At 35.6% G+C, this 15,696-nt stretch overlaps 3 protein-coding genes across 7 annotated transcripts; 2 read left to right on the top strand and 1 right to left on the bottom strand.

Annotated features, from left to right (window-relative positions):
* Nucleotides 1–1,448: 1,448 nt before the first annotated feature.
* On the top strand, nucleotides 1,449–4,710 carry LOC112182890. 3 transcript variants are annotated; one of them, XM_024321447.2, is made up of 10 exons: nucleotides 1,449–1,581; nucleotides 2,119–2,179; nucleotides 2,332–2,422; nucleotides 2,519–2,656; nucleotides 2,751–2,786; nucleotides 2,885–3,013; nucleotides 3,107–3,238; nucleotides 3,328–3,462; nucleotides 3,558–3,598; nucleotides 4,229–4,710. In XM_024321447.2, exons 1-10 carry the CDS (start codon nucleotides 1,579–1,581, stop codon nucleotides 4,372–4,374), a joined length of 912 nt encoding a protein of 303 aa, XP_024177215.1. In that variant the 5' UTR covers nucleotides 1,449–1,578; the 3' UTR covers nucleotides 4,375–4,710. The 3 variants fall into 3 exon arrangements, with proteins under 3 accessions (XP_024177215.1, XP_040368740.1, XP_040368739.1); XM_040512806.1 differs by having other exon boundaries at nucleotides 3,328–3,424; nucleotides 4,229–4,366; XM_040512805.1 differs by lacking the exon at nucleotides 3,558–3,598 and having other exon boundaries at nucleotides 3,328–3,424.
* A 1,491-nt stretch (nucleotides 4,711–6,201) lies between these two features.
* LOC112182658 lies at nucleotides 6,202–8,649 on the top strand. Of its 3 annotated transcripts, none has more exons than XM_040512923.1 (7): nucleotides 6,202–6,311; nucleotides 6,516–6,563; nucleotides 6,796–6,850; nucleotides 6,951–7,053; nucleotides 7,141–7,278; nucleotides 7,374–7,435; nucleotides 8,091–8,649. In XM_040512923.1, the coding sequence occupies exons 2-7, from the start codon at nucleotides 6,516–6,518 to the stop codon at nucleotides 8,261–8,263; spliced, it is 579 nt and encodes a 192-aa protein (XP_040368857.1). In that variant the 5' UTR covers nucleotides 6,202–6,311; the 3' UTR covers nucleotides 8,264–8,649. The 3 variants fall into 3 exon arrangements, with proteins under 3 accessions (XP_040368857.1, XP_024176940.1, XP_040368858.1); XM_024321172.2 differs by having other exon boundaries at nucleotides 6,951–7,041; XM_040512924.1 differs by having other exon boundaries at nucleotides 6,951–7,002.
* A 666-nt stretch (nucleotides 8,650–9,315) lies between these two features.
* On the bottom strand, nucleotides 9,316–11,709 carry LOC112177672. Its single transcript, XM_024315941.2, has 5 exons — nucleotides 11,061–11,709; nucleotides 10,872–10,948; nucleotides 10,722–10,758; nucleotides 10,497–10,608; nucleotides 9,316–10,371 (listed from the first exon to the last, which is right to left on the bottom strand). Exons 1-5 carry the CDS (start codon nucleotides 11,359–11,361, stop codon nucleotides 9,789–9,791), a joined length of 1,110 nt encoding a protein of 369 aa, XP_024171709.1. The 5' UTR covers nucleotides 11,362–11,709; the 3' UTR covers nucleotides 9,316–9,788.
* Between the last annotated feature and the right edge of the window lie 3,987 nt (nucleotides 11,710–15,696).

Genomic DNA, 15,696 nt, shown 5'->3' on the forward strand with positions numbered 1-15,696 from the left:
AAACGTGCATTAGTATTGAGGGTTAACCAAACTCATAAAAAATAAAATGCATAATCTTTTTCTCATTCTCTATTGGAGTCTAGAAAAGCAGAAGATATAATTAAAAAAACCCTAATTTCTAGAGATGAAACAAAATAGAAAAGAAAAGAAAAACACAGAAGAGAACCATAGGGAAGAAATATGTGGCAATGACTCGATGAGCTTGTGAGAGAAGAAGGATTGAGAGAGATGTGGAGGGAAAGTTGAAAAAAGAGAAATTGTCTTCTTGTTTTATGGAAGAAGAGAGAAATATGTTGGTCATGTTGCAGAAAAAGAGAAAATTGCTTAAGAGAGAGATCCCAACTTTAATTCTTATTAAATACAACTTCCTTGATTTTTTTAGTTTTTCAGGTCAGTTTTTTTTCTCTTCCCTTTATCATTCTAAAAATGACCTCATAGCAAATAAATATATACACTAATATGTACATTGGGCTTTTATAATTGGTGCCCCATTTCTTTTGTGGCCCTAGGCTGTCGCCAAGGCCGGGCCTGTTCAGCGTATTCGAGATCTAAGTTAAAATTTGAGACTCGAATTTTGAGTGAGGGTGTATTTGTGCGACTATGTTATCTATTCATATTCATTTTATGTTCACTATACTGTTTTTATCTCCAAGGTTTTAAAATTTAAAGTGAAATTAACCGCACAAGTTTATGACGGAGTTGGTAAGAACTAAGAAGTCAAGTTTTTGTGACATGTATATTTCTCTATCTATTTTTATTACTAAGTGATTGCAATATGTTCACTTGGTGAGCGGCACAGACTTGTTGAGTGTTAATATACTATCGTAATGAGTAGTCTTTGTATTATTCTGATAGTTGGTCGTATCATTATTACAATAATTTTTTTTAATAAAAAAAGAAATGTCTATGATATATTAAATCTGCTTATTGGAGCCGACTCCCCTAACGCAAGTAAGTGTTGCCACAAACAATTGCACAATTCTTTTCTTTGAAGTCGTTTGTTCATTTTTAATCTTAGAGGAGAAATGAGATTTGAACTTAGGCCATAGTATACAATTAATGTTTGTTCAGAAATTCTTACGTAGGGCAAACGTACCACGTAGCGGTGGGGCTGTCCAATCAAAACTCATAAAATTTTAAGTGTATTCCGAAACTATCCTTATTACTTATTACCTAAAACACCCATTTGCATGTGCACTTATTGGTCTGTCCTACCAGACACATGGTACGTTTGTCATTCATAAGAATATCTCGTGTTTGTATTAGTCATGAGGGTGCGTGGCGAAGAGTAGCGCTAAGAAAAAGAAAATTATAGGATGCGGGATAAATTGTTAAAAAATTTGTAAAGACATAAAAATTTAAATTTCTTAAAATTAGAGTCTTATCTTCTTTTATTTCATTTACTATTTTAGAAAAAGATAAAACTATCAAATAATTTGAACATCTTAAAAAAACTAGAAACCAGAGCCTTATCTTCTTCTACTTCACACACACACTCTTTCTCACTCTTCCCAGCCAGCTCTCCTTTCTCGGTCTGAAGCCTCCGGCGAAACGTCACCGGTGTCCGAATTCATCACAATGGTTCTCGTCTCTATCTTCTCCATCTTCGCTTATATATAGTTTTGCTTCGTCTCTGTTAGTCCTTGGTTAAATTGCTCACTAATCACTACCTGCATTTCACACTCATCGTCTTCCACAGACTAGTAGCTAGCACTGTTTAGGTTTAGTATTGAACCTTTTAATGGCCTCAGGATTCTGATTTCTTATGTTGTTGAATTGACTAGCTAAGAGCACTAGTTAGGGTTTTGACGAGCAGAATTTACCTTTGAAAAAAATGAAATTACTCGTTACTATCTGATAGTTACTATTCTCCACAAGTTCAAGAAACTCAAGATGGCTTTTCGCATTCTCTGTTTTAGATTATTGTGCTCCTTTTTAAGTTAATAGCATAATGCATTTGAATAATGCTCTGATCTTTGGGAGGAGAATTTTAGGTTAAGGAAATGGAAAGTGAATTTTGTTAATGTTTCTTCTGTATTTTGAGTTGATTTTAAACATGTGCACAAGAACATACGCATCGCTGACCTTTGGATTTCTCGTGTTATCATGCCTTGTCAGGTGGACAAAGTCTCGGAGTTTAGTCAAGATCAAGAAGAAAGGTTTTTGTACTATGTATCTGGTATGTATTTCTTCACCTTAGAATTTGTTTCACTTAAAAGTTTATCCCATGTTCAGTTTTTGAAATGATCGAGTATTTTATATTTTTATTATGCTATTGATGTGAAAAGGGCTCACATTTGGTGCTTCTCTGTGACCCATTGGCTATTGCAGTTGCAGAGGAGTTGGCGCAAGAGTTGAGTTCTTCAAATGGGAAATTGAAATCACTTATCGATGACTTAAGAAATGAAGTGGATTCTATCAGGCATGTACTTCTAACTATACAGATTCCAGCTAGTCAAGTTTTGTTGTAATTAAACTAAATAACATGCTCCTAAATCATATGTTACATTAATTGCAGGACTTTCAGGAATGAACATTCTACGGAATACCAGAAGCTTCTGATGGAAGAGGAGCAGATGGCAGAAGAATTGAAGCTGTGTCTGGAAATTGGAAAGGACAGGTTCCAATCACAAGCTTATGATCCAACTTTTGTTGGGTATGCAATTCTAAGTTCCAGTGAAATTTGAATGAGTCAAATTTTATTGTAGTCTAACAAGAGTCTTTTGATACATATGTTATATCAATTGCAGGTCAATCAAAGAAGAGCAATGTACCGACTTTCAGAGGTCGCAATCCCAAGCTACTGCAACTCTAAGTTTAATTCCAGTTGGTCAAATTTTATCCTATACCACAGGCTCTTAAACTATCTTTACATTTATTGCAGGTCCTCCTTTGATGAAAAATGCATAGAGTCCATTAAGCTTCTGATGGATGAGAAGCAGAAGGCAGAGGAGTCTTTGAAAATTGAAAAGGAGATGACGCGATCCCAGGCTAATGAACTGGCTTCCCTTAGGCATGCAACTCTAACTTCAATTCTAGTTAATCATCTTTTGCTGTAGCATATACAGCAGGCTCTTAAGCATATTCATATTCACATTGATTGCAGATCTGCCTTAAATGAAAAGTGCACCGAGTGGCAGGAGCTTCTAAGGGAAGAGAAGGAGAAGGCAGAGAAGTTAATGCTACTTTTGGAAATTGAAAAGGAGAGAACACAGGCTGATGAACTGGCTTCTATTAGGCATGCAACTCTAAGTTCAATTTCAGTATTGTCAACTTTTATTGTAGTAAGCAGAGCAGGCTCTTAAAACATCTTTTCTTTGTTTGCAGATCCATCTTTGATGAAAAATGCGTCGAGTACCAGAAGCTTCTAATGGATGAAAGGCAGAAGGTAGAGGATTCAATGCGACTATTGAAAATGCAAAAGGTGATAACGCAATCACAAGCTAATCAACTGGTTTTCAGGCATGCAACTCTTAGCTCCACTGAAATTCCAATTGGTGTACTTTTTATGTATCTTAAACAGCATGCTATTAAACACCATGTTACCTTAATTGCAGATCTGCCACAGATGAATTTTTGAGGAAAGAAAACCAGGCTTGTAAGTCAGCATCTGTTAAATATAGATATGTCCAGTAATTGATATAGTCCAAGTAAATGTATCTAGATCCTTGACCTTTTCGTCTATACTTGGCATCAGTTTATGGGAATTCTGTTCACATGAGTCTTAAGGAGTGTGGTCTTGGTGAACCAAGATCTTCATTCTGATATATAGGAACTAAAATACACACTTTATATAGGTTGTAGATTAATAAAGACACAACTTCATATGTCATAAAGATTAGAAATGGAATATTTATGCTCAAACTTGTTCTTGAAGTCTAGGATATTCAAAGGACCATCAGCCTGCCTTGCTAAGAAGTAAGAACTAGCTTCTGCAAGCGATTTATGAATGTGGATTATTAAATAGATTGTCTTAGAAATCATTATGCGGAAATTCAATGGGAATCAAAGATGGTTTAATACTTGGGACCCAAAAGTAGTTCAAGGGTAGGGTAGCTAATGGCAGTAAAATAACAAAGTTGATGCTAAATGTTTTTAGCATTGAGGAGCATGTCCTTACCACTGCGGAACACTTGAGATCTTCTGTAGTTTACTTTAACTCAAGCTATTGACATCCACCTTTCCATATCTTTTCTGTTTATAACTTGATGGTTGCAATTTATCGCAGCTAAAAAACTTTTGGAAGTTTTAAAGGCAGAATTGAAGGATGTGAAGAACAGAGAACTGTGTACTTGTGGTCAAGTCTCAGGAGCAACAAACAAACGCAAAAGAGAGAAGAACGAGAAAGAGGAGGAAGCTAACAATGAACAGTAGCAGAGGTGATTAGGAGGCAGGTCGTGAACTATGTCCCAAGAGATTCAGAATTTTGGTTTGAGTGAACCTATTGATTTTATTTAGCGTATCTGAGAACTATGTTAAAATCTGAGACTCATACTCTGAGTGGGTGGTTTTAATCGATTATGTTGTCTGAGGTGTTTAATACACAGTTTTCAGGGTTTTACAATGAAATTGACCACACTAGTGCATGATGTATTTAGTTTGTGTATTTGAGTCAACTGCGCACAAATTCAGTACAAAGTGTTGCTTTCTACTAGAGGGACAACCGCACAATCTTATGTGTTCATTTTAATTCTTGGATGAGAATGAGATTCAACTTTGTCCCTTATTTAAGATTGTCAATGAGAATCAATTTTATACTGACTTTCATAACCATCAGAATTGTGTATCAAGTTTGCTCCAATATTTCATTTTGGTGTACGCCGTTAAATTTTCCGTTATCTTTAAAAAAAAAAAAAAAACTGACAAAGCTAAAGGAAAGATAACGGAAATTTTTTTTTTTTACAAAGATAACGGAAAATTTAACGGTGTACACCAAAATGAAAGATTGGAGCAAACTTGATACACCATTCTGATAGTTATGAAAGTTGGTACACCAAAGTGTAGAAATGCCTAAAGTTCATACACCATTTGTGAAGATATCCCGAGAAGAAACAACATAGGCTCTCTATCATCACTGTAGAAAAAATGCTTTACTTTGGCCAGATCCACCTCCTCCTCTACTGGAGACTCCCTCACAGAGGATCTCCTCTGCACAATCTCTTTACAATCTTCACTACTCCGAGACACACATGGTCTCCATAATTGATATGAGGTTGTGCCGAAGGTGAGGTTGTCGGTGAAGATAAGAACGGTGAGCCGTTGAAGCAGATCCACCTTCTTTTGCGAGTTGGACAGAAGGCGACGACGACGATCACGCAAGTCAGACTGAAGACAACGACGACAAACACTCTGGTCGATCTCGTGACCGTCGGCGCCCATCCAAAGCGAGACGATGACGTCGTTTAAGCACCATGAAAGTGGAGAAAAATGAGGAGGAGAAGGAGGGAGACAGAGATGGCGTGGAGGACTGTGAGAGAGAGTGCAGACAGAGAGATGACGTCGTGATGGGGAGAGAGAAAAGAGAGAGGCAATGGAGGTAGTTTATCAATTAGGTTGAGGGTAAAATTGTTACTGCACTTTAAATTGTGTTAGTGAGAATAAAAATTTGATGTTGGGGTAAGTGAGATCATTTTAATCTATTTTGATACTTTGGGGACCCTTAACTTTATTAAAAAAAATTATTAAAGAATGTTACAAATATCAAATAAATTTAAGTCATGTGAAAAATCTTATCTTCTTTAAATTTCTATTTCTTAGAAGAGAGAGAGGTGATAGGTGTCCAATTGTATTAGCGTTTTGACTCGCATCTCAAACTTCTACATTCTTCACCCTCAAATATTGCAACTTCAAGATGTTTGCAATATTTGTCACAGGCAAACGTGCCACGTGGCGGTGAGGCAGTCAAATCAAAACTTAGAAAATTTTAAATGTGTTTCGAAACTATAGAAAACACCTCCTTATATGTTCACTGATTGGGCAGCCATACCAGCCATGTGATAATTTGCCCTATGTAAGAATCTCTCAATTTTTTTAGAGCTATTCACAAGTTTCAATAAGTTTCCGAGAAACGAGGTGAAAATATCAAATAATTCAAATATCTCTAATCGAGAAACCTTATTTTCTTTTGTCTCAATTATCAAATTAAAAAAATTATAACAAAAGCGGAAATATCAAATAAATCTGAGCCTCTTAAAACTAGACCCTTATCTTCTTTGTCTCACACTCTCACTCACTCTTTCCACCTTTTCCACTTCTCGGTCTGAAGCCCACCGGAAACGGAGAGAGGTCGGCGGTCTCCGATTGCATCACCGGTTAGCGTCTCTCACTTCTTCTGCATTTTCTTTCTTCTCTCTTAGTATGTTCACTTCCTGCAAATCCATGTTCGATCATCGTCTTCCATAGATTACAACTAAGTAGCACTGTTAGGGTTTGTGAATTTCATTTTATGTTGATCTGAGAAGTGTAATTTACTCTTCACTATCTGATAGCTGCTACTATTTTTTTTTGGTTCGCAGATGGAGGATTTCAATTTAGAATTGCTCCAAAAGTTCAGGAAATTCAAGGTGCATTATGCTCTTTGGAATTTTCTTATTAAATTTTTGTGCTCCTTTTTTACTCGATCGTACATTGAACTTGAATAATGCTCTGATCTTCAAAAGGAAATTTTGAGGTTGAGGAAATGCATAGTAAACTTTGCTTACTTTGGTTTCAGTATGTATTGCATACTTGCATAAGAGTTTTTTTTTTTCCTGTTGTTTTTCGATTCATTAGTATCTTGTTATTATGCTATGACAGACAGAAAAATTCTCAGAGCAGGATCGAGTTAATGAAGATCAGGACTATATCTCTGGTATGTATTTTAGGATTTGCATTGCTGAGATTTTAGGCCGAGTTTAAATTTACGAGCAATGTGACAAGGGCTGATCAAATCTGATGCTTCTCTTTTGCAGTGTCAGAAGAGCTCAGCCAGTACTTGCATTCCTCGATTTGGGAGTTGAAAACGCAAGTCAAGGACTTAAGAAAAGAACTGGTTTCTCTTAGGCATGCAATTCTGTATATGTTCTGGTGAATTTTGATTGGTCAAAACTGTGTTGTGGTGTGAGGAAGAGTCTCCTAAAAGATATGTTGCATTTGTTGCAGGGCCATGAAAGATGACCAATCTACGGAATACCAAAAGCACTTAATGGAAGAAGAGCAGAAGGTGGAGGTGTTAAAGCTGCGTTTGAAAATCGAAAAGGAGAGGAACAGATCACAGGCGAATGAAATGGCTTCTCTTAGGCATGAAACTCTAAGCTTTACTGAAATTCCAATTATTCAACATTTCATTGTAGCTTAGAAACAGGCTGTTGAAGCATATGTTACCTTAATTGCAGAGCTGCAAAGGATGAGGAAATCATGGAATACCGGAAGCTTTTGATGGAAGAGAAGCAGAAGAGTAAGTCAACACTGATCTGTTTGAGCATTTTTAAGGCCATTAACTGTTATAGTCCAAGTGAACGTAACTGGATTCTTCATTTCTTTGCATGTTCTCAGGATGAGTTTCAGGGGAGTTATTCACGTATGAGTTTTATGGAGTGTTAAATCTTGGTGAAACCTGGATGTTCATTCTGATAGGAACTAAAAATAAAATATTCTTATAGGTTGAAGAAATTTCGAAGATGGGTTTCTTTTTATCTTTTGTCTGGAAGATTATTTACGAAAAATGGAATGTTTGTGCTCAAATTCTTGTTGAGAGTTCAGGATATCTGAGCAATCGCCAACCTGCTTTGAGTGCTTTCTAAGAACTAGCCTCTCTGCGTACAATTTCTTCATGTAATTTTAGAGTAAAGATAGTAAGTAGATTGTCTTGGGAATCTATATACAGAAATTATCACTTACAGTCAAAAATAGCTCAACGGATAGTGTTTGCAGTGGTCTAGTATAGTAAAATCACATTGAGTGAAGATATTCATGCTAAATGTATTCAACAATGATCAGAATCTGCTTGCCATTGTGGAACATTTAAGATTCCTATAGTCTACTTAACTCAAGCTTCCACATCCAACTTTCAATACTCAATTTTACTTATTAATGGTTGTAACTTATGGCAGACAAAGAACTTTCTGATGAAGTAGAGAGACTTCAACAGCTGCAAGAGGAGCTAATTTCTAGCAGATTGAAGGATACAAAAGATGCACAACTGTGTATTACTACTGCTGGTGGTCATGTCTCACGAGAAACAACCAAACACACAAAGAGGACGGGGGGGGAGAAAGATAAATAACCTTCGAGCTTGAAGGTATTGGTAGAGGTGATTAGGATGCACATCATGAACTAACTCCACAAGATTTTAATCTTCTGTTCGAGTCAACATTGTGCTTTTATTTTGTGAAGTTGAGACCTCTGGTAAAACTTGGAACTATTACTCAGGTTTGGTGTGTTAGATGATAACACTAGGCTGCCATGTAAGCATTCCAGCTCACTGATAGTTGCTTAGCTGTCAGCTTGTTATTTGCCATGTGTAGGCTGAGCTGTTATGACAACTGTTAGTTTGTTATGCAAGTAGTTAAAGCTGGGTTTTCTGTAGCTATAAGTACAAACCTCCTTTGTAGTTCATCTTCACAACTCTATTAATCAGACTATCAGTAAGAATTTCTCTCTTTGTGATCATCTTCAACCTTGAGATTTAGATTGTGAATTGCTCGATTCTCTGTTCAGAACCCTTACAATTTTATCATTTGATACTCTTTTTCAATTGAAGATGTTATGGGTATCTTCTGTGTTTCATTTCCAAGGTTTAAAACGGCGTATTTGACCACACAAATCCATGATTTTATAAACTTGTGTAACTGAGGCAATCCCACTAATTCAATCTTTGTTCTGTGTATTGGAGTAAAACATTCACGGCAGATTATGTTTAGGGGTGAATTTTTTTCTTTCAAAATCTATTTTCGCCCGATATTGACTCTATAATGAGATTCTTAAAACTCATTAAGACATTTAGAACACCCCCAATCGTCACTCTATAATCATATGCTCCAAGTCATTACGACATAAACAATGTACTAATCTAGGAATGGAGTTTAACATAAAACAGGTTAAATTCTAATCTCGGTACATTATGAAAACACTCATCTAAGACAATTGAAATATGTCTCAACCATTAAAACTCAATAGCCATATCCACATACGAATACACAAGTACATTAACCATTCTACATAATTACATATGGCTAACTCTAGTCTACAAATATAGGATATAAAGCGAATCTATTATTCTTTTCAACTCTTTCCAAACGATTGATGGATCATGTACATAAAATGACATTTTGATGAGGAACATCGTTTCAGAGATAACATATAAAAGTTGATTATTTGAGATGTTCAAGAAATATAGTAATTAAGGGGGTTGAAGTGATCGATTTTCTATTTTATTGGCCTATATGCTAATGCAAACAAGAATATCACCAAGATATATAATTAAGGAGCCTAAAACGCTTAGAACAATGCATTCTGCATATTTGGTAATACTATACATATTCGTCTCTTTGTACCTCGATATTCACCATTGATTAATTTGATTCTTGCTAGCTATATATATCATATATAGATACAAGATATTAATACATATACAACATGCAAAAGGAAATTAATTAACTAATTAACACATCCAAGTAGTGGTGATGATTACCTTTATATGCTGTAGAATATGACAATGGTCAAGTTGAATAGCTAGCATTTTGGTCTAATTGAATCGACAAGTACCTCAAGATCTCACTTAGAATATATAACATTTTGTCTCTTAATATTCATAGAGTGAGGTCCAGAGTACTTGTCTTTGTCCCATGCTCCCTATCATGGCCACCATTACCTTCTAGCTTCTTCATCAAGCCGAGCTTCGAGGACGCTGAAGCTGGAGAAAGAGAAAGAGACAGACCAAATCCCAGTACCTTTTCTTCTGTTGCTGGAACTTTCAGTGATAAGTTCAAATCCAAATTAGAAGTATTATCTGAAGAATCCGGAGCCTTTCTTTTCAGTGTGTTTCGAGTGGCGATACTGTTGTCCAACCAACTGTGATCTTGCCATGACTGCCTGTTGAAGGGTCGGACCTCGTTGTGGACTCGAGTACTAATTTGATGCCTTGATCTCCAAGTGGATGGAATATGAGTTGTATGTGATTGAATATTGTTCGATGTAGTAGCAGTAGTAGTAGTTGTACTAGTACTGGTGTTGTTGCTTCCAAATATTCTCTCAGCAACTGAACCATAAAGTCCTGTAACTCTTGTATTATGATGATCAAATAGTTGAGTCCTGCCTGTATTACTGTAAGGGCTATAAATCTGGTGGTGGTGGTCGTCGTGGCGGCCACTCCAAGAGGCATCAGCACCATATCTGGATAATGAAGGAAAACAAGTACTTCATTACTGGTTATTGTGATTCTTCGTTCAAGAAAAATGAAAAATGGTAGAACTTCTCAAAGGGTGTACTATATTTGTAGTCATTTATCAGCGTGTTACCTTAATCCTGAAGAAGGCCATTGGTGGTTGAAACTTTGTAGCACGGAGAGTTGAGTAAGGTTGTATATATGATTATCTCCACCTTCAATGTAGAAGCCTTGCTCTGAGAGAACTGTGTCATAGAATTCAAGAAAGCAAGATCTCACAAAATTAGATGAATAATGTACACGATTAAAATCAGGTAAACCCTAACTTTTATCACAGATGAATTGGGACTTTGCATACCTTGATTTGGGTCTTCCATCTTCTTGCTCCTATACATCTAATAAAATTAATCAAAGCCAAAATTAGAACATAAATCAGAATCATGCATAGAGGAGGATTAATTACATAGGAATATATGAATTAAATCTATTCATATATTTAGTTTATTACTTGAAGATGGCTCTTGACATGAGCTATGCTGAGACCCTTGACATTCATCAATTGAAGAACTAATTTTGGTGTTGCTCCTGCACCATTAATCAGATCAATAATCCTATATAGTTAGTATTATTTCTTAATTAGCAAATTAGTGCTAGTTAGCTTGCTATGGGATTCATAGTTAATCACATATAAACTTACTCTCTTGCCCTCCTAATCTTTCAACCGCATGAATAAAGCAAAGATGGAGATCAGGAGTCCATCGAAGCCTTGAAGTCTTGGAACGCACATACTGTCGTACAGATCCACCTGAAGCACCCTTCGACTTTTCGTTCTCTTCGATGGTGCTGCTACTGGAGCTAACACCATTCTTGCTGCTGGGCTGCTGCTGGCTATCCTTATCCAACACCTCCTCATCGTCACCACGTTCCTTCTTGCTCTGGCTAGAAGATGATAAACTTGCTTTAGAAGCTTGACTGGTACCTTCACTTGATATCTTCATCGATCTCTTTATGTTTTGCTTGATCTTAGTGGCATCTCAGTATTGATGGACAGCAATTACATATAGGATCTTGAGATGAACATCTGTAATTCTCTTCATGATGATGTATATCCTGATCTTATCTGCGCCAGAGAGGATGTATGGAAAAATCCATTCAAGCAATTCAGGTTACTAGCAGGAATTGATGAGAATTTGGAAATGGAAATCCTGTCCTAGCCTTTATTTAAGTATTCAACATCCCTTTCTCTCTATTCTATATATAAGATTTGTATATATAATGCAAATTTTATGCATATATGCCTTCATGTATATATATGCGCGCGCACACACACAGGTACATCTGTGAGGTCTGACAGAGTCGGACCTGACATGAGGCTTTGTGAGTCAGTCGTTTAAGGCCTAGTGTTTCATCGGAGCCTAATTTATTATTATTTTTTTTTTCTGGGGGTATATAAAAAAATTATTAAGTAAATAAAATGTAAGTCTTTTACTAAACAATGAGATTGGTTTAGTTGGCAAGTTGCAATAATTTCTTTTATGGTACTCCTAGCCTAGGTTCGAATATCATTTCTGTTGTGTATTTATTTTTCCTTTCAATTTTTTTTTTGTAAATATTTTTTTAGCTTTTTTTTTTCTTTTCTATAAAAAATGTAGGCCCATTTTTATTTTTCGCTTCAAGCATCAAAATCTCAAGTCCGGGCCTGACATCCCCTGGTTCGAATCTCCTTTCTGTTATGTATTTATTTTTCTTTTCAAATTTTTTTTAAAAAAATATTTTTTTAGCTTTTTTTTTTCTTTTCTAAAAAAAATGTAGGCTCATTTTTATTATTCGCCTCAAGCCTTAAAATCTCAAGTCCGGACCTGGGTCTGAATAGGAGTGCATCAAAATTAATTAGCAAAATTACGATCTACTTAGATGGTGGAGTATATAAGATAAAATACACCCAATGAAAAAATTATACATACGGGAGTTAGGGTCGACATACCCTAAGTACGTATAAGCCAAACTAAACGGTCACTATATTATACATTTTGGCACACAAATAACAATTAGTTTAGCAAACCCTATTCTCTTAGTTCACCTTAGAATTTTGGTCGATCCTAGTTAATTGGAGTTTATTTCTACTATGATCGATAAATGTAAACATTAAAATGATCATGTGCAATCCTGATATTATTACTCTTCGTAGTATATATAAACCAAGTATTATATGCTAGTTAGCCAGGCTTAAACTAATCCAATGACCTTCCCCCATGTACTCTATTTGTGATCTCGATCTACGCCACCATTACCATATATATCTAGCTAAAATGTGGACAGGGTATCCAGTCAACTTTGTGAAGTAGCCCTAGCCTGTACTAAAACAAGAATACTGTGTGCTGTTTGTACGTGGCTTTATTAGAAAAAGATGTTAGCTCTTTTGCTCGTGACTTGTGAGTTGTTTAGGTTTTAGGACCTCGTAACTTTGTTTATGTTTTAGTTTGGCTCAATACAAAACCCTGGTGGCCTGTCTTCGCTACCCGATCATCAGTAGTTGTTCCAAGTTTTAGAAAAATGATGTGCATACTACCATTTTGCCTAGCTAGCAGCCTAGAATCATGGATTTGTCCTTACTGAAGAACTAGTTATCATGGATTTGTCCTTACTGAAGAACTGGTTCCATTTTGAAGTCAACTATATATCACCTTTTGGATCCAATCTTTTGCCTTCTAGCATTGGAGACGAAACTAAAACCACTGCTGGTATTACAACTTATATCAATCGTAGTTATAATTAATGAAACAAACCCATATATCATGGATTCATGACAACAATATTATTATTCTTTTCTTGAAGAAGGCTGAAACCTTCCATATCGAGAGGCATACATCAAGCCTTCATAATGATCGTTACGACTAATAATATAAACCATGCATGGTTTAAGGCCTCAAACATAATCATCATTCTGAAACCAAAAATAATATTCTGCACTCGTGCATCCCTCAGCTCATAAATGCATTCATTAATTTGCTACAACAACTATATACAATCTGGGCTGGCCTGCATATAAATCATATGAAGAACTCCATAAATGTAACCACTAAAGACCAAAGTTCTTCACTTGATCACAAGCAACTTGAGAGTCAGAGGAGAACCACAGCTAGCCGTCGAAGAAATGCTAAAGTTCATCATCACCCAAGAATCCCAAACAATGGAATTACCTTTCTCTTTTTCTTTCCTATTAATAAACCTTCAAACATGGCTGGCGGGCTCTGGTTTTGCCTGTGAAAGCTATTAAAATAGAGGGAGACAGGTTTGGTCTGAAAGATTCTTCATGCATGGAGCATCCAAGTCAACCCCCAAGTCCCAACAGTACCTTTGTTTTTCCTAATTTCTTAAATTATTCTCTACTCTGTTATTGATCGTAAACTGTAATTTTCGTTTCTTAATTTTTCTTACTTTGCATGAGTACTCGTGATCCTATTTATGCGGATCTATTTGCTTGGAGATTAGGATGTCTGTCCTTTTCTCATCTACCCTAATTGAATAATCCATCCTTCAACTTCATTCATCATCATCAAGTATTTATATATTCATATATGATAAATATGCAAACGCCATGCATGCATGTTGGAATCAACCTCTCATCTTCATTGTTATTGATTAGTTTCTTTATTCTGCTGACCATTGATGATATGATTCTAGTCTCAAGTCGATGCTTTCAAATTTCGAAAGAAAACAAGAAAAAGAAATCAAGGAAGACTCCATTATACAATTCACAATTGCCCTCTCCATTTCATTTTTTATGCACCCTAGAATTTTCGTAACATGCTAATCTAGAGCGTTAGCAACGTACACTTTTATTTTACCTTAATCCATTAACCGTTTCTTTTATCTTTTTCATGAATCGAAACCGTTCATCTCAAGTTCAATTTTAAAGATCGTTTCTTTACAAATTTAACAAAAGCGAAAATCGAAGTCTCATTTAACTGCTACCAGAGAAGGAAAAGAAATGGAATGATCATGAGTGCAATGCTAGCTATGAGTCAAAACCAACATGATCGATCAGTACAAATTCTTTAATTACGGGATTTTTTTAAAAAAAATATTTTATATATATATATATATATATATATGGATTTTATCCAGAGTGGAGCTCCATTTTGAAATTAACGTGTGAAGTTCGAGTTTTGGGTCACTTTTCGATTGCATATCCACATTTCGACTGTTCAGTTTTTAGGTACTAGTGTATAAATCATCTCTAAAAATTTTCAGCCAAATTGATGATCGTTAAGGTATCTAACTCGCTTAAACCAATGGATGGACTGACTCTGTCAACTTGAACCGTACTAGCTTTAAGGCAATTATCAAAGCCTTAACGATCATCATTTTGGCTGAAAATTTGCAGAGACGATCTATACACTAGTACCTAAAAACTGAACGGTTGAGATGTGGATATGCGACCGAAAAGTGACCCAAAACTCGAACTTCATATATATAGAAGTACTTCATTAAGAATAAAACGATCACAATGGATTATGGGACATTGAATATCTCACACTAGACTTCACACTGAAAGTCCATACTGACACACTGATGGAACCAAGAAGGCCTGCTTAGGGGATATTAGGCCCAGACTTGAGATTTTAAGGCTTGAGGCGAAAAATAAAAATGAGCCTACATTTTTTATAAAAAAGGGAAAAAATAGCTAAAAAAATATTTACAAAAAAAAAATTTGAAAAGAAAAATAAATACAAACAGAAAGGAGATTCAAACCAGGGGATGTCAAGCCCGGACTTGAGATTTTGAGACTTGAGGCGAAAAATAAAAATGGACCTACATTTTTTATAGAAAAGAAAAAAAAAAGCCAAAAAAATATTTACAAAAAAAATTGAAAAGAAAAATAAATACACAACAGAAAGAAGATTCGAAATTAGGTTAGGAGTACCATAAAAGAAATTATTGCAACTTGCCAACTAAACCAATCTCATTGTTTAATAAAAAACTTACATTTTATTTACTTAATAATTTTTTTAAATACCCCCAGAAAAAAAATAAAAAATTAAGCCCCGACGAAACACTGAGCCTGAAACGACCGACTCACATGAGGCTCATGTCAGGTCCGGCTCTAGGGGATGTTGATTTAATTATCTATCAAATTTGGTGTCACGTAGTACTATAATATATAACTAGGAATAATCATCAACCCAAATAATTTCTTAAGCTCAAGGCCTGTTTAGTCACCTTTTAAGGCAATTTTTGAGGGCAGCGAACGCGATGTTTTACCAATAACATATTATCCTTTGACATGAACTATCATGAACAATCACCACAAATTAAGCATGATAAATAGC

This window comes from Rosa chinensis, chromosome 1 (assembly GCF_002994745.2).
Source record: "Rosa chinensis cultivar Old Blush chromosome 1, RchiOBHm-V2, whole genome shotgun sequence".
Classification (NCBI taxonomy): Eukaryota; Viridiplantae; Streptophyta; class Magnoliopsida; order Rosales; family Rosaceae; genus Rosa; species Rosa chinensis.